The sequence below is a fragment of the Pleurodeles waltl genome, chromosome 12 (genome assembly GCF_031143425.1).
Source record: "Pleurodeles waltl isolate 20211129_DDA chromosome 12, aPleWal1.hap1.20221129, whole genome shotgun sequence".
Lineage (NCBI taxonomy): Eukaryota > Metazoa > Chordata > Amphibia > Caudata > Salamandridae > Pleurodeles > Pleurodeles waltl.
In genome coordinates, this window is record NC_090451.1 from 43315880 (window position 1) to 43337375 (window position 21496).

The following is a 21496-nucleotide window of genomic DNA, read 5'->3' on the forward strand; positions in this document are numbered from 1 at the left end:
CAGGACAACAGCACAACAGCAATTATGGTAGAAGAATGGGTTAAGAGGAAAGGCACAAAAAACAGGAGCAAGCCAAACAATCATGAACCTCTGCTCTTCCAAAAGAAGTAAAGAGCAGGACGCTTTTTAGCAAAAACACTTTGCACTTCATGCCACAGTGCTACTACAAAGCATACACCCAAAAAACATACTTAAGACAACTTAAATAGTTTTTTTAGCAATATGGCATAATTAAATAGTGGGATTTCAATCAATTGGAATGTAGGAGCGTTCCTCTTATAATTTGCCTGTTAGAAGGATAAATGGCTCGCCACAAACTAAGCATTCACTAAAGCTCTTACAGAAATCAGATGCAATGGTTTAAAGAGACCTTCATAGAACATTTTGGTACATTAAATAATTCAGTCTCACTCACTTACCAGAAACTTAATCTTTTTGATGCTGAAGGTATTCGAGCTTCGGATATGGTCTGCGAGTCGTCCTGGAGTTGCAACCACAATGTGTGGTTTTCGGGATAATTCTAAAGCCTGCGCAATCATGTCTAAAACAAAAAGGAAATAATCTTAATGGGGAAGGGGAGCCAATATCCTAGTGCTTAAAATCTTCTAAACAACAGTGAGCCGAGCCAGAGGAGGGTGATCATCAGCACAAATGAGAACTGATTTGAGATATAACGTCCACTCTAGTGACCACATCTCCACAAAGAAAGTTTGTTTCTGTATTTATCAATATACCCTTCGGTAACTAAGAGGACTGGGATTTACAAACAACAGGGCATGAAGCGACAGCAAAGGAGCAGAGGTAATATGCAATAAAGCCAACATTTTCTGAGAAAGGCACATCAGCAGATCATTCCGGGGCGAAGAAGGGCTAGCAAGGTAAGGTTTACAATGCTCTACTGAGAAACTGGGGGCAATTCAATAGATTCATGCAAACAGTTTCAAAGTCTCACAGCTTTGCAGGTGAAAGCTTTTTATTTTTTATTTTGAGTGATTAAAGTAGGATTGTGGATTTCTTCTGGTGTTATGAGAAGCAGCTACAATCTCAAGTTTTTAATGAAACAACAGGGTTGGTTGCAAAGAACGGTTTTACGAGTGATGCACAGGATTTTGAGTATAATTCTAGCTTCATACAGAAGACAATGTAGGCTATTGCGATGTGGTGTTTTATTATTCGTCCCCATAGTAGATTAGGAGGATGGGGCAGATCTGCCGTTCAGTAGGAAAGCTTTTAGTTCAAGTAGGGGTAAGCAAGAGGGCTTGGAGAGCTGTTTTCCTCTACAGCAAAATGCCACATTTCCTAGGCTTCAGTTTTAAAAATGTGGACGGTCTACCAAATGGGAAAAAAATATCAAGACTTCAATTGTTGGGGGTCTCACTACAAGGTAAGCAAGGTGACCTTGGTAGATCCTAGACCTGGGTAAGTAGTGGTGGGGGTGGAGAGGGTGGAATGTATTGGGCTGCAGGTGCTTCTGGTTGTGGCAGATCCAGATCAAGGGGGTAAATGTTTGGTGGCAGAAGATCTGGGTCTGTCTTTCTAATAAAAAAGAATCTTAAGGTCTCAGCTGGATTTTTGGGGCAGTGATGTAGTGCTGGATTTGTAAATGTAGGAATCTGGTGAGGAACAAGGAGACAATATATCCAAGGTAAAGGGCCATATGGTTAAGCTAACGCTACATGAAGATTTAATTTAAAAAAATAATGCTCTTCTATAGGGATTGGTGTGACACGGTGGAACAACCAGAGGATCCCTGTAGGTTGGTTGGGGCCTTGAAAACTGAAAAGGGTAGGGTCAAACAAAGGAGTACTCAGATATCATGCAGCAGCTGCAACTGTGCTTGGACTTTAACATCAGAAAGGCCCAAACAGCTGAGTCATTGAGTCTGCTTGCACAGACGTGACCTACAGGCAGCAAGGCACACTTTAAAGCAATAGCTGCTGAAGACAAGAGAGCTCCAGTTGAGGTTGCATAACATTTCCTATTTCCTGTGAACAGCTGAGTTTCAAGGTAGCAGGACAGAACCAGCATTCTTATATCCGACTCGTGGAAAGCTCTAATCTACAAGGAATGTAAAAGAAAACTTAATTTTGAAAATCACTTAAAAGTTCGCTCCAAAGCAATCTGAATTATATACTCACAACATTTGTGTAAACCTAGCACACAATGTTTCAATTGCTCTATCTGTTATTTGAACTAGCAAGTGTATAAGAACAATGCTTCTTTGGGGTGGAAACTGTTGCAACTGAAAAGATCCCCTGCATGACTCTGAAGAGCATGCACTCCTGCCTTCAGTTCCACAAAGCAAGTGCTGTAGGATTCCAACTTTTTGCGTGTTTTGACTTTTCGCCTCAGCACACACAACAATCAGGCATGTGCATTGAAAGACAGTGAATGTGATCATGTGCTGAGATCTGCTGTATGGAAAACACTCCAGGTACACCCTCGTTTGATAAGCATCACTACGGTTCGCTCACTGGGCTTCCAAGGACAGACAGTTGTTGCAGCAACAGATGATAGAATGGATTCATGCTCTACCAAGAACCTAGCCATAACTATCTGTGGAGGTTGGGGAGAAAGAATGTAGGCCGGAACCCAGAGGGCAGCCAGAAATCCTTATTCACCAATTCCCACTTCATCACCCCCCACCCCCTGAGGAGGGCAATGTGCCCTAACTTGTGCTGAATATATTGTGATGCAATACCTTACAATTTGATCACAGATTAAATTAATACCATCCGATTCACTCACACCCTAAAAACTGTGTACCATGCCCTTTAATTTTTTTACGCACAATGATGTGTGTTGATTTATGGACTCTTTTTATAGGAGTAATTGAGTTCTGAGATTATACTCCACATCACTTCCGGGAATAAGCCTTGTACTGCTTCGCTACCCAAAGGATCAAGTGCCTGAGGATCGGGTCTCACAGTAAAGCCCCACGAGACCTGTTGTAAAAGGCCATCATTGTTACAATTAGAACCCACAACCCACTGACTGCCCTGGGATTCCAGAAAAAGTTCCCACACAAACAAATGCAATCTTACATTTGTAGCTGATGGTTAAGCAGCTCCTAGTAAATTTACCAGTCCTCTTTTTTGTCAGTAACTTGTGCATTAATGTCAAATCCAGTCCACAGTAAAGTATTCTAAGTATCAGCCTTACCTTGTTTTCTCAATGCATCCTCAATACTGTCCATGCATATACACAGTTAGGCCATGCTGGTATGCCCCATGCCAGTTTCCTCTTGGTATCCCCAAACCTGCCATCACCTTACTCAGTGAGGACGTCTTTCTACCCCTCTACCCAATGCAGTTTTGCTCACAGGTTCATTGCCTTGCCTGGGCTCTTGACAGACATGAAGGTGAACTTGGTCTAAATCAGTGGTTCCCAACCTGTGGGCCGGGGACCCCTGGGGGTCCGCGAAGCCTCCTCAGGGGGTCCACGACTGCTTAAAAAATGTAATAATATTAGGTCCCAGCTATCAGTAATGACTCAGTGGGGGTCCCCAGGTTCCAATAATGATTCAGTGGGGGTCACCGGGCTCCAGTATTGATAAAATAGGGGTCCACAGAAGTCAAATGGTTGGGAACCACTGGTCTAAATGCTTTTACCGAGCCAAATAAGAACCTGGATCCCTCAAACAATTAAGCCACAATTAAAACACGTACTCATGCCGCCGACAACGATGCAGTCCTTTAACCCCAGGGGTTTCCCAAGTACTCGGAACTGCTCAGCAATTTGATATGCAAGTTCCCTGCAAAATACAAGGAGAGAAAAGATATTAGTTTGCATGTACCTTAACACAACTCACCTATCCCTGTCAAAATTTCTGAAGACATCTAGATTTAACAAATGGATGAGTGTGCATTGGAGACACTACATTAACCGCCTCTCGGAGTTTATTTACAGTATTATCTAGCGCCAATGGCTCCGGCCGTTCATTGTTCACTGTGTGCTAATTCCAAGAAGAGTGCACCCGCTGCTTATTCACAGCCTTTGAGCAGACAATTTCCGCTGTGTCGTAAGCAAATTTGTGTAGTAGAAATACTGCTATGGGCACAGTCGGTTGAAAAAAACGTTGTGCATGTTATTCCCCAACATACCCCTGACTGTACAATCTGGTGAAAAAACACACTTTTTACTGCACTGTGTTGTTTTTACACCCAACCATTACTATGAAATGTGGAATGGGGTCACTAGTAGCAGATGCAAAATGTAAGGGCAGAGTAAGAATCTCAGAGTATGCAGACATACGGTGCAAGGTTTAAGAATATTCTTGGTGCAAAAGAATGACAGAGGAGGAGAGTGGAAGAATTTACTCTGAAAGACGCAATTCCAGCAAATTACAATTATGGTAACATTAGGAACTTTATGTCGGACTCCAAAATCCACACATAATGTGAAATAGATTAAAAATGAACAAACCCTCAAGCAGAAGCAGGCCAAGTGTCAATGAAAAGCATGCAGAGCCAGTCTGCAACATAATAAATGTTCTGTCCTAATGCTCACCTGGTTGGTGTGAGGACAAGACAAAATATCCCATATGGGTCCTCTGAGAGCTTCTGAAGGATAGGGAGTACAAATGCTGCCGTCTTCCCACTGCCGGTCTTTGCACAGGCCATGCAGTCCCGACCTAGGGATTCAAAGTGCTGCAGGTAAGTATGTCATCCAGTTGTGAAAATCCACCCAAACAATGCACATCAATACATGTGAGGTATTTCTTGTCAACATCATAAGCTGTCTATTGTCAAAAGATCTATTGTGTACATTACTGTTAGACTTTTCATCCTTGGCGTGGTCTCCCTTAACTTTTTGCCTCTGTTCCCCAGGTTGTTGATGTGTGCTGGACTCTGATTTTGCTGTTTTTGTTACTCTGGGCACTTTACCACTGCTAACCAGTGCTAAAGTGCAAGTGCTCCTGTTTAAATTGTATGTAAGTGGTTCATCCATGATTGGCATATTTGAATTACTAGTAAGTCCCTAGTAATGTGCACTAGAGGTGCCAGGGCCTGTAAATCAAATGCTACTAGTGGGCCTGCAGCACTGGTTGTGCCACCCACATAAGTAGCTCTGTAATCATGTCTCAGACCTGCCACTACAGTGTCTGCATGTGTATTCTTACACTGTAAATTCGACTTGGCAAGTGTACCCACTTGCCAGGCCTAAACCTTCCCTTTCCTTACATGTAAGGCACCCCTAAGATATGCCCTAGGTAGCCCCAAGGGCAGGGTGCAGTGTATGGATAAGGTAGGACATATAGTAATGTGGTTTATATGTCCTGACAGTGAAATACTGCCAATTTCGTTTTCACTGTTGCAAGGTCTGTCTCTCTCATAGGATAATATGGGGGCTACCTTTAAATATGATTAAAGTGTAGATTCCCCTAGAGAAGAGATGGACAGGTGGAGTTTGGGATCCCTGAACTCACAATTTAAAAATGCATCTTTTAGTAAAGTTGATTTTGAGATTGTGAGTTTGGAAATGCCACTTTTAGAAAGTGAGCATTTTCTTGCTTAAACCATTCTGTGACTCTGCCTTGTTTGTGGATTCCCTGTCTGGGTCAGTTGACAGTTGGGTTGTTTTTCACCTCACACCAGACAGTGACACAAAGGGAGCTGGGGTGTGATCTGCATTTCCTGATTAGCCATCTCTGCTAGGAGGGAGGGGTGGAGTGGTCACTCTCATCTGAAAGGACTGTGCCTGCCTCTGACAATGCTGTCTCCAGCCCCCTGGTGTGTGTCTGAGGCCTTGCCTGGGCAAGGCAGGATTTCACAAGAAGGTGTGAGTCCCCTTTGAAGGAAGGTGACTTCAAAGACTAAAATGGGTATAAGAAGGGCATCCAAACTTACAAACTTTAGAAACACTTCTGGAATCAAGAGGAACCTCTGCCTGGAGAAGAGCTGATCGCTGAGGAACAAGTGCTGCCCTGCCTGTGACTGTGCTTTGTGGAGCTTTCCTGCAGTGCTGCTTCTGCCAGAGTAAGAGGGCAAAGACTGGACTTTGTGTGCCTTCCATCTTGAAGAAGAAATCTCCAAGGGCTTGATGTAGAGCTTGCCTCCTGTTATTGAAGTCTCAGGGATAGCAAAGACTTCTTCCTGCCAGCACCTGGAGTCTCTGGAGAGACCCCTACTCTGCTCTGTGGTGCCCTTCCAGTTCCTGGGACCCTGAAAGGAGAGGCTGGCAGCCTAAGGACAAAAATACACGCACCGAGCGCCGTGCGGAGAAAAGATCGACGCGAATCCGATCGCGGCTGAGAAAACGACGCGACGCCGGCTCCGCAGCTGAGAAACGACGCCGCTGGAAACGCGACCGGAGAATCGACGCCCGGAGCAGGAGAAACGACGCGCAGCATCGCTGACGAAGGCTGAGAGATCGCAACCAGCGCCGCGGGACTTCGGACCGTCGCGTGGCTGGCTTTTTCGACGCGCCTCGCCGAGCCGAGCTGTTTTCGACGCATATACCCGTGCCGGGTTATTTTCGACGCACACCGCCCGTGCGGGGTTATTTTTGACGCAAACCAGGTACATTTACACGCTAGCAGCGCTAGTGTGTTGTTACAACTACCTAAAGACTCTTTTTATTTTAAACCTTTTAAAAATCATAACTTGACTTGTGTATGTTGGATTTTTGTCGTTTTGGTCTTGTTTTGTCTAGATAAATATTTCCTATTTTTCTAAACTGGTGTTGTGTCATTTTGTAGTGTTTTCATTAAGTTACTGTGTGTGTTGGTACAAATACTTTACGCCCAGCACTCTGAGGTTAAGCCTACTGCTCTGCCAAGCTACCAAGGGGGTAAGCAGGGGTTAGCTGAGGGTGATTCTCTTTTATCCTAACTAGAGTGAGGGTCCTTGCTTGAACAGGGGGTAACCTGACTGTCAACCAAAGACCCCATTTCTAACATTGGTGACCAGCGGTCGGGATTTGGACTTGTATTTGTACTTGACATACAGTAATTAAGTGTACACTACTGTTTTGATCTCAGACCACTACGTGACCACATACTACTAGTCTTGTGATTTTTGTTTTTTTACTTGGACTGGTTTTCTCTGCATTTAGTTTCTTTTTTTTCGCTGATCCCGGGATTGACTTTGCTGAAACTTCATTTGAGAACTTGCTTTTCTGTTTTCGGAACTGTGCATATTTTTTTTAACCTCTCATCATGTCTCAGTCTGGAGATGCCCTAGCTGAAACTGCTTTTGATTTGGAGAAATTGGAGAGCTACAAGGTGGCTCAGTTGAAGCAGTTTTGTAGGAATGTTGGCTGTCCCATTGAGAGCTCATCCAAGAAGGTTGAGCTGCAAAAGGCGCTGAGTGCCTGGGTGGCAGCCAAAGCAGCTGAGGGGCACACAGATGAGGAGCCAGAGGGGGAAGAGGAGTTGCAAGTCACTCACACTGATGTAGTGGGTGGGCCTGCTATGTCTCAGGGGAGAATCTCTAGGGCAAGTAGCAGTGTATCCTCCAAGGGTCTGACACCTGAAGAGTTACAGGACAGACAGGCAGAAAGGGAGTACCAATTGGAGCAGAGAAGGCTAGCCCTTGAGGAGAAGAAGATAACAATGGCTCATGAGCTTAGCTTGAAAGAGATAGATCATAGGAGCCAGTCCAGTAGGGATGGTGGCAGCAATTCTACAGTGCAGCCTGAGAGAAGGGTACACATCCCAAAAGACCTTGTGAGGGATTATAAAAGGGAGGATGATATCTACTTGTGGTTCAAGGGTTATGAGTCAGCTCTCCACATGAACCTGGTCCCTGAAGCTCATTGGGGGGCAGCCCTGTGGAAGCATTTTGAGGCAGAGGGGAGGGACACACTGACGGCCTTAGGGGATGCTCAGAGTCTCACCTACCCTGCCATGAAGGAGGCCTTACTTACCAGGTATGGTCTCACCCCTGAGCAGTACAAAGAGAAGTTTAGATCCTACAAGAGAAAGGAATCCCAAACATGGTTGGAATGTGTTGATTCTTGTTGCAGGTCACTGGATGGTTGGGTGAAGGGCAGTAAGGTAAACACGTATGAGGGGCTTTACAATTTAATTGCTTGGGAGCACTTGTACAGTTTATGTTTTCCAGAGCTGCGCCAGCACCTCATTGACAGCAAGCTGACTGACCCCAGGAAGCTTGCACAGGAAGCGGATCGCTGGGAGAGCACCAGGGTCCAAAAGAGGTATGGGGGAGACCACGCCAAGGGTGGGCAGGGTCCCTCTCAGAAGAAAGGGGGGGGTAAGGGCAAACAGGATGAGTTCTCTAAAGGGCCCCAAACTGATTCCCAGGGTAAGGATTCCCAACCCCCCAGTGAAAAGAGGCCATGGTTCTCCAAAGGGAAGCCAATGGCAGGTGGTCCCCTACGTAAGTGCTATTCATGTGACCAGGTGGGTCATGTGAGGGGGGACCCCAAATGCCCCAAAAGTACACCGGCACCCACTGGTGCACCGTCCCAGGGTTTGGCCAGTGTAGCGCTTGGGGAGGAGTTGGTTTCAGGTGGGTGGGAACCAGCAGAAATGACCCTTGTCTCACTAGGGGACAGTGAGATGGTCCAGAGAAACCTAGTGCCTGATAACACTAAGAAGTACAGGCAATGGGTGACCATCAATGGACAGAGGGTGGAGGCTCTGAGAGACACAGGAGCCAGTGTGACTACAGTGAGGAGTCACCTGGTGTCTGAAGAGCAGATTGATCCCCGGGTACTTCACCAAGTAGTTGCAGTAGACAACTCTGAGCGCCTCTGCAGAGTGGCGCAGGTTCCCTTTGAATGGGGGGGGGTCTCAGGTTCCTGGAAAGTAGCTGTGAGTCCAACCATGCCTGTTGATTGTTTGCTAGGCAACGACCTGGAGGATTCCCCTTGGAAGGAGGTGGAACACAGGTCTCACTTGGAGATGTTGGGTCTGCCTGGGTGGGTATGCGTATCCACCCGGTCTATGGCAGCCAATCAGGGTAGTCAAGAGCCCCTGGAGCCTGAAACAGTGGCCCAGGGGACCGCCAAGAAGAGGAAAGGCAGGAGGCGCGGGAAACCCGCCCCAGAAGTTCCCACGGTCCGGGAGGAGGCAGAGCCTGAGGGTGATGCCCCGGAACCTACAGGGGAACAGGTGGCTGAACTGGGGGAGGTCCCTGAGCTGTCGCAGTGGCAGCAGGAAGGGGGACCCACCAGGGAAGTATTCTGCACAGCGCAGAAGGAATGCCCTACTCTTGAGGGACTGCGGCAACAGGCTGCAGCCCAGGCGGCTGGCGGAGCGCCAGGTACTCACCTGATTTATTGGGAGGATGGCCTCCTGTATAGTGAGCCTAAGGTTCCTGAGCCGGGGTCAGCTCGTATGCTGGTGGTACCCCAGGGCTTCAGGACCTTCCTACTGGGTTTGGCTCATGATGTGCCTTTGGCAGGACATCTAGGGCAGGACAAGACCTATAAGAGGCTTGTCTCCCACTTTTACTGGCCCTTGATGAACAAGCAGTCAGCTGCTTCTTGTAGATCTTGTCAGACTTGTCAGGCAAGTGGCAAGAGTGGGGGGAAATGCAAAGCTCCCCTCCAACCTTTACCGGTAGTCAGTACTCCCTTTGAAAGGGTAGGAATTGACATTGTGGGGCCTCTGGATCCCAAGACAGCCCTGGGCAACAGGTTCATCCTGGTCTTGGTGGACCATGCCACACGGTACCCAGAAGCTATTCCTCTAAGGACGGTCACCGCCCCCGTGGTGGGACGTGCCTTGATGGGGGTTTTTACCCGCATGGGGTTCCCCAAGGAGGTAGTATCTGATAGGGGTACAAACTTCATATCCACTTATATGAAGTCTCTGTGGAAGGTGTGTGGGGTAACCTACAAGTTCACCACCCCTTACCACCCCCAAAGTAATGGTCTGGTTGAGAGATTCAACCGCACCTTGAAAGGCATGATTCAGGGCCTGTCAGAGCCCTTGAGGCGTAAGTGGGACGTCCTCTTGCCATGCCTTCTGTTCGCTTACAGGGAGGTGCCTCAAAAGGGACTTGGCTTTAGCCCCTTTGAGCTCATCTATGGCCACCCTGTGAGGGGACCGCTCAGTCTGGTGAAGGAGGCTTTGGAGAAAGCTCCTAGTAAACCACCCCAGGATGTATTTAGCTACATGCTGGCACTAAGAAACCAGACTGCCCGCTTCAGGCGTCTCGCTCAGGAGAACCTGGAAGCAAGCCAGGAGGACATGAAACGGTGGTACGACCAGAATGCCACTCTGGTTGAGTTTCAGCCTGGACAAAAAGTGTGGGTCATGGCACCAGTAGAGCCTAGGGCTCTCCAAGATAAGTGGACTGGGCCTTTTGAGGTGGTGGAAAGAAAGAGCGAGGTCACCTATCTGGTAGACTTGCAATCCCCCAGGAACCCCTTGAGGGTCCTACATGTCAACCGCCTCAAACCCCACTTTGAGCGAACTGAGCTATCCATGCTCCTAGCGACAGATGACGGGGTGGAGGAAGAGAGTGAGCCTCTTCCTGACCTCCTGTCTGCAGGAGAGAAAGATGGGTCTGTGGAGGGAGTGATCCTCTCCCCCTCCCTGACTGAGGAACAGCAGAGGGACTGTCGCCACGTGCTGGGACAGTTCGCCTCACTGTTTTCCCTGATCCCAGGAGTCACACACCTGTGCACACATGATGTGGACACTGGGGACAGTACACCTGTTAAACATAAGGTTTACAGGGTGACTGACAGGGTGAGGGCTTGCATTAAGGAGGAAGTCTCCAAAATGTTAGCCCTAAGGGTTATTGAGCACTCCAGCAGTCCTTGGGCCAGCCCAGTGGTCTTGGTCCCAAAGGCTACTGCTCCTGGTGCCACTCCAGAACTTAGGTTCTGTGTGGACTACCGGGGTCTCAATGCGGTCAGCAAGACTGACGCACACCCCATCCCCCGAGCTGATGAGCTCATTGATCGGTTAGGAGCTGCCAAGTACCTCAGTACGTTTGATTTAACATCTGGGTACTGGCAGATTGCCTTAACTGAAGGGGCAAAGGAGAGGTCAGCATTCTCTACCCCCGATGGGCACTTCCACTTCAATGTGATGCCCTTTGGGATGAAGAATGCCCCTGCCACCTTTCAGAGGTTGGTCAACCAGGTGTTGGCAGGACTGGATGAGTTCAGTGCCGCCTACCTGGATGACATTGCTGTGTTTAGTTCCACATGGGAGGAACACCTGCAACACCTCTGGAGAGTGTTAGAGGCCCTGCAGAAGGCAGGCCTCACTATTAAGGCGAGCAAGTGCCAAATAGGGCAGGGTTCTGTTGTGTACTTAGGACACCAGGTGGGGAGTGGCCAGGTGGCACCCCTACAGCCTAAGATCGACACGATTCTGGCTTGGGAGCCTCCCAAGACCCAGACTGAAGTGAGAGCCTTTTTAGGGCTCACAGGATACTATAGGAGGTTCGTTAAGGGATATGGTACCATTGTTACCCCCTTAACTGAGTTGACTTCTAAGAAGCAACCCAAGAAAGTGATCTGGACAGAGGCTTGCCAGAACGCTTTTGATGCCCTGAAGGCTGCCATGTGCACAGCACCTGTGCTGAAGGCACCTGACTACTCCACGGAGTTTGTTGTACAGACAGACGCCTCAGAGCATGGTATTGGAGCAGTACTCTCACAGCTGAATGAAGAGGGCCTAGATCAACCCGTAGCCTTCATTAGCAGGAGGTTACTACCCAGGGAACGTAGGTGGAGTGCCATAGAACGTGAAGCGTTTGCTGTGGTCTGGGCACTGAAGAAGCTAAGACCCTACTTGTTTGGGACTCACTTCCGAGTTCAGACCGACCACAGACCCCTCAGATGGTTAATGCAGATGAGGGGTGAGAACCCAAAACTGTTGAGGTGGTCCATTTCCCTACAGGGGATGGACTTTACGGTGGAACATCGACCCGGTACAGAACACGCCAATGCTGATGGTCTGTCCAGGTTCTTCCGCCTTAGTGATGAGAACTCCCATGAGGTTGGGTAGTTGCTCCCCACTTTTAGCTGGGGGGGACACGTGTTAGACTTTTCATCCTTGGCGTGGTCTCCCTTAACTTTTTGCCTCTGTTCCCCAGGTTGTTGATGTGTGCTGGACTCTGATTTTGCTGTTTTTGTTACTCTGGGCACTTTACCACTGCTAACCAGTGCTAAAGTGCAAGTGCTCCTGTTTAAATTGTATGTAAGTGGTTCATCCATGATTGGCATATTTGAATTACTAGTAAGTCCCTAGTAATGTGCACTAGAGGTGCCAGGGCCTGTAAATCAAATGCTACTAGTGGGCCTGCAGCACTGGTTGTGCCACCCACATAAGTAGCTCTGTAATCATGTCTCAGACCTGCCACTACAGTGTCTGCATGTGTATTCTTACACTGTAAATTCGACTTGGCAAGTGTACCCACTTGCCAGGCCTAAACCTTCCCTTTCCTTACATGTAAGGCACCCCTAAGATATGCCCTAGGTAGCCCCAAGGGCAGGGTGCAGTGTATGGATAAGGTAGGACATATAGTAATGTGGTTTATATGTCCTGACAGTGAAATACTGCCAATTTCGTTTTCACTGTTGCAAGGTCTGTCTCTCTCATAGGATAATATGGGGGCTACCTTTAAATATGATTAAAGTGTAGATTCCCCTAGAGAAGAGATGGACAGGTGGAGTTTGGGATCCCTGAACTCACAATTTAAAAATGCATCTTTTAGTAAAGTTGATTTTGAGATTGTGAGTTTGGAAATGCCACTTTTAGAAAGTGAGCATTTTCTTGCTTAAACCATTCTGTGACTCTGCCTTGTTTGTGGATTCCCTGTCTGGGTCAGTTGACAGTTGGGTTGTTTTTCACCTCACACCAGACAGTGACACAAAGGGAGCTGGGGTGTGATCTGCATTTCCTGATTAGCCATCTCTGCTAGGAGGGAGGGGTGGAGTGGTCACTCTCATCTGAAAGGACTGTGCCTGCCTCTGACAATGCTGTCTCCAGCCCCCTGGTGTGTGTCTGAGGCCTTGCCTGGGCAAGGCAGGATTTCACAAGAAGGTGTGAGTCCCCTTTGAAGGAAGGTGACTTCAAAGACTAAAATGGGTATAAGAAGGGCATCCAAACTTACAAACTTTAGAAACACTTCTGGAATCAAGAGGAACCTCTGCCTGGAGAAGAGCTGATCGCTGAGGAACAAGTGCTGCCCTGCCTGTGACTGTGCTTTGTGGAGCTTTCCTGCAGTGCTGCTTCTGCCAGAGTAAGAGGGCAAAGACTGGACTTTGTGTGCCTTCCATCTTGAAGAAGAAATCTCCAAGGGCTTGATGTAGAGCTTGCCTCCTGTTATTGAAGTCTCAGGGATAGCAAAGACTTCTTCCTGCCAGCACCTGGAGTCTCTGGAGAGACCCCTACTCTGCTCTGTGGTGCCCTTCCAGTTCCTGGGACCCTGAAAGGAGAGGCTGGCAGCCTAAGGACAAAAATACACGCACCGAGCGCCGTGCGGAGAAAAGATAGACGCGAATCCGATCGCGGCTGAGAAAACGACGCGACGCCGGCTCCGCAGCTGAGAAACGACGCCGCTGGAAACGCGACCGGAGAATCGACGCCCGGAGCAGGAGAAACGACGCGCAGCATCGCTGACGAAGGCTGAGAGATCGCAACCAGCGCCGCGGGACTTCGGACCGTCGCGTGGCTGGCTTTTTCGACGCGCCTCGCCGAGCCGAGCTGTTTTCGACGCATATACCCGTGCCGGGTTATTTTCGACGCACACCGCCCGTGCGGGGTTATTTTTGACGCAAACCAGGTACATTTACACGCTAGCAGCGCTAGTGTGTTGTTACAACTACCTAAAGACTCTTTTTATTTTAAACCTTTTAAAAATCATAACTTGACTTGTGTATGTTGGATTTTTGTCGTTTTGGTCTTGTTTTGTCTAGATAAATATTTCCTATTTTTCTAAACTGGTGTTGTGTCATTTTGTAGTGTTTTCATTAAGTTACTGTGTGTGTTGGTACAAATACTTTACGCCCAGCACTCTGAGGTTAAGCCTACTGCTCTGCCAAGCTACCAAGGGGGTAAGCAGGGGTTAGCTGAGGGTGATTCTCTTTTATCCTAACTAGAGTGAGGGTCCTTGCTTGAACAGGGGGTAACCTGACTGTCAACCAAAGACCCCATTTCTAACAATTACCAATACTGAGAGTGAGCTTCGGTAAACTATTGACTTCTCTGTCACTCATTCGCTTGCTTCTTATTCAGTCACTTTCCTTCCTGTTCTTGTGTACGTCCCTTCCCAAAGACACAGCTTCTTCAACATCCTTCAAATTAGATGACTTGTATCCTTCCACTACTTACATTCAGACGACTGCTTTTTACGTCTCACCTACAGATGGCTTTCAGCGGTCTATTGTTGAAAGAACTATTATGCAAAATATCACTACTTCCAGTTAGCATTGGGTCAGACACTGCACACATTAGCTGGCTTTCTTCTCAGTCTCATTGTTTGCTTTCATTGGATGGCTTTCCTTCCTCTTCTTGTGTTTGCCCCTCCCCTGGAGCACAGTTTCTTTACCATGCCTTTGACTGGATGACTTGTGTCCCTCCACATCCTATGTTCAGGAAAGTACTTTTCTTATTTAGTTTTTAGAACTCCATGAGGATGCTAGTGTTTTCTTGCTCTCTCCACCTCCCATGTGCTGCTTGCCCCCTTGACGCCCCTGCCCCTGTGCACTATTTCTGTCCTACCCACCAACTCCTGCATTGCTTTCCCCACCTCTCCCCATCCTGCTTGTGCTTTTTTCTTACAACCTCAATCTGTGGCTCACCCGCCCCTATCCCCTTCACCCCATCCTGTTCACCACCACTATGTGTTGGAGGTGTTTAATTGCTCCCCCCCACCCGCAGCCCCTCCCTGTTACATTCCACTTTGTACTTAACATACGCTCCCACTGCAGCATCCCATTTCCTCCCCTACCTCTTCCAGCTTATTGGCCACTTTCCCTTTCCATTGTCTTCACTCCCTTCCCTACTGCCCCTCAATGATGCTCACCATAATCAGTTTTGCCAGTGATGGATGCTTTTATAATGTTCTAGCAATTGTAAAGCCAAAACCTGTGACTGGTACAAGACAGCTGCCACACTATATGGTGCAATGTGATATCACAACGAGGCAGCCGTCTGGAGCGTATATACAGAGGTTCTGCTCTCTGAAGATAACCACTACATTGTATTAAGTAGTGTACAATGCATATTTTAACACTGCTTGAAGCAAAAAAAGTGTACATCTTGAGAGTGGGAAATGTTTTCTATACTTTCCAGACGGATGTCACGTTGTGTCATCACGTTGCGTGATGGTGCATATTTTCTATACTTTTGTCATTGCATTTCCCCCCACTCTTTTAGCCAATGCCTGTATGTTATAAAAGCAAACAATTCTCACAAAGCCAATAGTGGTGACCACAACACATTGGCAAAACGAGGCCCATTGCCTTTGCAAATGCTTGTTTCTTGTGCTTGCAGTTCTCCATGGGAGTGCATGTGTATTCTTAATCTTGCTCTCTCTGCCTCTGTGCAGTGCTTCCCCTTCACAAACCCATGCACTCATGTTCCCGTCCCACCACCCAGTTTGCCCAGCTATTGTTTATACCACCCAAGAACCTCAGGGGCTCTCTTCCCTGTTTACTGACAGCGCTGTCTTCCCCCTACATCCTGCTCCGCCACTGCCCCCCCTTTTTTTTAAATTAAGACAGCAACTGCAATTTGCTACTGGTCAGGTCCTTTCTCTAAACATTCTTTTGTGCACCTTTTTATTTTATTTTACAGCTCCAACACAGGTATACGCCATCTGGGAACGGCAACATTTAAACAAAGCCAAACTGGCTGCTGCATCATGACGTATGCACCTAAATAATGATGCTGGAGCCAAAATGGCCACTGTGTCATAGCATATACATTTGCATATGTGATGACTGCAATAAGCTTTGGCAAAGCCAAAAGGTCTGCTATCACCTTTCAAAAGCATGAACTATTGGCTTTACCAGTGCTTGTTTTATGTTTAGCACATAAACAAAAAAGTTAGAATGTCCTGGTTTGTTAAGTTTTATATATCTCTTGCATTTTAACTCTGTCACATTTCTATTAATGGCTCTAACTGTTTAGCTTGATAAGCTATCCTAACTCTATATATTTCGTTGTTTTTAATATTCAACACTGTATTCATTATCTGGAAAGATCTGCACATTAGAAATACTTTTATCAAACAATCTTCAAAGGTGTTGTCCTCTCAGTTGCACACAAAGTGTTTAATTCTTTTTGGATGTTGCCTACTGCCACCTGTTAGCAAAGCAATGCTGATAACCAATAGCGCACCGTCTATCAAAATGTATCACTCAAGTGCTGAGATGGAACATGTACTTCCGGGGAAAGCCTAGTTTAATCCTCTGGACAAGCCACACTAAAACACTAGAAGTACCAGGGAGAGGCCCGAGACTGGTGGTATGTTCTCCCTAAGGAACGAATGTAACATGTCCTGTTTGTTGCAATCAATCTGAAATATATTTTCATCATTTGAGGTAGAGCTTAGCGTGCTGCAAGAGATTGTTTGTCAGCCCAGAATCCACTTAATACACCAATATTTGTATATACAAACATCAAATGGTTCTCTTTTGTGGAATGCTCTGGGAACATATAGGTTAATTATAACAGAACCACTGTTTAAATTTCCATTTAGATCTAATCACTCATCCAAATTCTTATAGATTAAAAATGCATTTTTCAATTGTTTATTGATCATGTGATTTGATGTGACATATTCTATATAGCAAAAGTCTTCATGAATATGCTTGAATTAATTTCATTCACATCTGCAGACCATCCCCAATGGCCAATGGAGCCGTAAGAAAAATCGATCCTGTCTAAGTGCAACCTAAATAGTTCATAATAAACACTAGCATAGGTAATTTTGATGTATGATATGAAATCATTTGTGCACTTTAATGCAAATAACTAGTCCAACAAATTTACTAGTATCCTTAATCCATCTTCTTGTTTTCAATACAATTACTAGTTTTACACAAATATGTATTTACTGAAATCATTATCCAGATAATTACATCTCACATCATCCTCTGCGAGACCGGAATGAATTAATTACATGAACACAATATGCCAACTATCATTCAGCGTACTTAATGAAGAATCTTACATTCAATGAAGTTCAAAATGCATTTAAACGTACTTTCATTCTTCTACCTTCATTCATACTAAAAAAAACAAGTGAGTACTTCAGCGATGCCACAGCCTGCAAACACTGACCCCCCACTCGTGCAGTCTTGTATATAAATGTTGCACAGGAAGAACAGCAACAAATCAATACTTCATGTATCCGGAAGCACTCCTCCTGTTGTCTAAAATATTCAAACTTTATTTACTGAGTCTTGCTCGAAATGGGGTCTCTAGTTGGCAGTGGTTTGCACCCTGCCCTAATAGGGAACCTCACTATCGTCAGGGTAAGGGAGCCAAACAGCTAAGATAACCCCTTGGTAGCTTGGCACAGGCAGTCAGGCTTATCTCTGAGGCAATGTGTGAAGTATTGGTACGCACACAGAGTAACACAGTGAAAACACCACAAAAGTACCCCACACCACTTTAAAAAAAAAAAAGTCAATACTGGACAGGTCAATAACAAGACCAAAACAACAAAAATCCAACATACACAAGCAAAGATGCGAATTTTCAAATATTAAATCTTAGTATAGCACTTAGAAACACAATAGCTCCAACTGGGGCTATCATATCTTGACAGAGTCATTCCCAACAGTTTAATACCACTCGCGAGGGAGTGCGGGCCGGTCACGGAGTCGCACGGACCCCAGGTACAGTACCTTGGAAAATGGGGAAATAAAGACGCTGCACAGAGTCGGGGAGGTGAGGCATTGCTGGAGCCGGTGTTGTTTCCTTACTGCTACTGGCGGGGTGAGGTGTAGGATCCTTCCTGATAGGCAGGGAAGGTGAGGTGCCGGTTCTTTACGGTTGCAGGGGAGGTGATGCGGCATCGGTGGCAAGGCATCTGTTCTTTACGACTAGGCTGGGCCGATGAATCCAGCAGGTGAGGCAAGCGTCGACTTCGCAGTGTTGTGATCACACCACGGGGCCACAGGTGCTGCAGTGGAGTAGGGTGTCACGAACATCGGTGACACGACACTCGGGACTCATGCTGTGGCAGCGTCGGGCCTGCGATGTCGGTCATAGTCGTTACACTCAGCGGGGAGCACAGGTTGCAGCTCGGAGTCGGACAGCAGCACCAATTCCAAAGTCGCTCTTGAGTTGATGTGCTGGTTTCTTCTTGGTTAGGCCAGAACTCGAATCCAAGGGCCCAGGAGCTGGATTTGGCACCACTTGGCCAGTCAGGACTCTCAACAAGAGAACCCAGGTGCTGCCAAATTAAGTCTTTGATGTCCCTGAAACTTAACAGGTGGCAAGCTCAGTCCAAGCCCTTGGAGAACTTTTGGAAGCAGTATGTAGATAGCAAAGTCCAGTCCTTTCACTCCCAGGACAGAAGCAGCAGGCCAGTACAGCAAAGCAACAGTTCCTCCTAGAGCATCCATCTCTTCTTCCTTGCAGAATGTCTTCAGTTAGGAAGGAGTATAACTTTGTGGTGTCCAAGGTCCAGTACTTATACCCATTTCTGCCTTTGAAGCAGGCAAAACTTTTCTTTAAAGTCTTTGTAGAGCACAAGACCCTCCCTTTCCTGGACATACATCAAGAGGGTTGGAGACTGCTTTGTGTAAGGACAGGCACAGCACTTTTCAGGTGCAAATGTCAGCTCCTCCCACCACTAGCTCAGGAAGACCTATCAGGATATGCAGGGCACACCTCAGCTCACTTTGTGTGACTGTCTAAGAGTGAATTCACAATCAGCCCAACTGTCATACGGACACAGACATATACTCCACAGCCAGGCAGAGGCACAGAATGGTTAAGCAAGAAAATGCCCAACAACATTTTCAAACCCTCAATTCAAAAAACAACTTCACCAAAAGATGTATTTTTAAATTGTGAGTTCAGAGACCCGAAACTCCACATATTTATCTGCTCCCAATGAGAAATTATAATTAGAAGACATTTCAAGGCAATCCCCATGCTACCCTATGGGAGAGATAGGCCTTGCAACAGTACGTGTCCTACCTTTTAAATACAATGCACCCTGCCAACGGGGGCTGCCTTGCACTTACCTTAGGGGTGACTTACATGTAGTAAAAGGGGAGGTTTGGGCCTGGCAAGTGGGTGAACATGCCAAGTAGAAATGGCAGTTTAAAACTGCCCACACAGACACTGCAGTGGCAGCTCTGAGACATACTTACAAGGCTACTCATGTGGGTGGCACAATCAGTGCTTAAGGCCCACCAGTAGCATTTGATTTACAGGCCCTGGGCACACATGGTTGACTATACTAGGGACTTACTAGTAAATCAAATATGCCAATCATAGAGAAACCAATCACAAATGCAATTTAGACAGGAAGCATTTGCACTTTAACACTGGTCAGCAGGGGTAAAATGCACAGAGTCCTAAAGCCAGCAAAAACGATATTCAGCACACACAGTCACAAACACAGTCACAAAACAGGAGTTCAGAAGCAAAAAGTCTGAGAATAACCCTGCAAAAATGGCCATTTTGAACAACTCTTAATCAAGAATAAAAATGATGTCGTAAATTTCCAACAGATGCAGCCAGCCAACAAGTGTTTTCCGGAATCACCCTTTCATCAGGGCTCCAAACAATTAATCATACAATCCGAAAACAATTAAAAACAAAACTACTGTCAATAAACCATTATACACTGATACCTGGTCATTCCACAAGACAAAAGAAACACTTTTCAGTGAAAATGTCAGCAAATAGAGTTCATTGTACTTTAACTCTGCCATTAATCTCAGAAAGCACATAGCTGCTGTACTGGGCTTAAACACACACCATCACTCATCCATACTCAAAGACACGGTCACCCACTGAAGGAAATCGAAAGTAGTATTCTAATTTATCAAACCTATATCTACCCTCTCCCGATATCAAACCCTGTTAGAGTTCCATCATTCCCAGCCTGCAGACACATAATGCTAAATTTAACTCAACTCACAATGTATCAATCTGCGCAGTTTTCTTTCAGGGAAAATATAAGCATATAAAGTTCAATGTACTTTAATTCACTATGTCATTATTCTCAATATCAACTCACGTGGTCAGAAAGCACAAAAGCACATGACTCCTATTTTGGGCTTAAACCCTCATCATAACTCCAAACTGCAAGACACTAAGGGCCAGATGTACTAAAGGATTTTATCCATTCTGTGTCTATGGGAAAAAGCTTTCGTACATATGGCCCATAGTCCCCAACTGAAGGAAACAGAAATTTAATCTGATCATACCTCACTTCCTCCAAACTATGAGTTTGTATTCAATTACTTTCTGTACACAATTCCTCCTCAAAAGACATATGTATAAAAGTCCCAATTTCTTAGCAAAAACAAAAAACATAAGCACCAATTTACAAATTAGTTCCTTCACAAACTGTTAAATAATTATAACCAACTCACCAAAACTGTTACATACGTGTCAGTTAATGCTTTCTAAAGTAAACATTTCTCATCCATCACTTAAAGGTAAAGAAGTCCCCCACATGAAGTGGCATCGCCAAATTACAGCAGTGCAAATCACAAATAAAATGACAGGTAGCACACCACCTCTTTCAAGATGCATAATGTGAAAAGCACATCGTGAAAGAGAAATCCCTACACTTAACAGGAGACCCGGGTTTCCCTACCACCATTCAGGGTGGATGCTTGCACAGAAAATAATCTGCCATGTTTGTCATGGCCCTACATATGCAAACTCCAAACAAAATACCGAAAAGAACATTTAATAACACCTGTGGGCCATGAACTTCACTGCACCTGCACCAGTTTCGATTTCAAGAAAAACACCTAATTTAAACGAATCATTAGGAACTGAATTCTTCTTCTACAGAATGGATCACTCAATTGTATATGTATCTCAACTTTACAATCCCATTCACAGTTGTCCTTTCAAAGAGGTACTCTATGTTACCAAAAATGTAATTATATCTACCCTCTCCCGGTATTGAACTCTGCTGGTGTCCCACCCTGCCAGGTCAGCAGAAGAGTCATGCTATATGAACCACTACTCATTAGTTTGTTCTCAATGTCCCTTTCAATTGTGCTGACTAAAAGACGGGAGGACATACCTTTTACTCCATCCTGCTCCCTTTGACTTTCCTCTGTTTCATTTGAAAGGGCAAACAATGCTCCAATCAAAACAAACCATTTTACTGGAAGGAAACAGAACAGTGACTAATGAAAAGTGACAGTACAGATTTTAGTAATGCTGAAGCAGTTCTCAAGGAATATACTCCAAGTGGCCACAGCCATTAGAGCATTAGATGAAGGAAGGGTTCTTGACTGCTGATAAGGGATAATACGGTTGGCCAAGTACCTTGAATACATTTGATAGAAAGCTCTCTGCACCAGCAGAGGCCCCTTGAACCGCACTCATTACTTGCTAGGTTGC

At 46.0% G+C, this 21496-nt stretch overlaps 1 protein-coding gene across 2 annotated transcripts in view; it reads right to left on the minus strand.

The window, feature by feature from the left end:
- The window catches only part of DDX49 (DEAD-box helicase 49), a 126499-nt gene that overhangs the window by 75994 nt on the left and 29009 nt on the right, over positions 1-21496 (minus strand). For both annotated transcript variants that reach the window (XM_069216245.1, XM_069216246.1), the window contains 3 exons: positions 4510-4633; positions 3669-3754; positions 420-541 (listed from right to left, as the gene is read on the minus strand). In XM_069216245.1, the coding sequence (XP_069072346.1) occupies positions 420-541; positions 3669-3754; positions 4510-4633 (332 nt within the window). The remainder of the gene's footprint in view (positions 1-419; positions 542-3668; positions 3755-4509; positions 4634-21496) is intronic.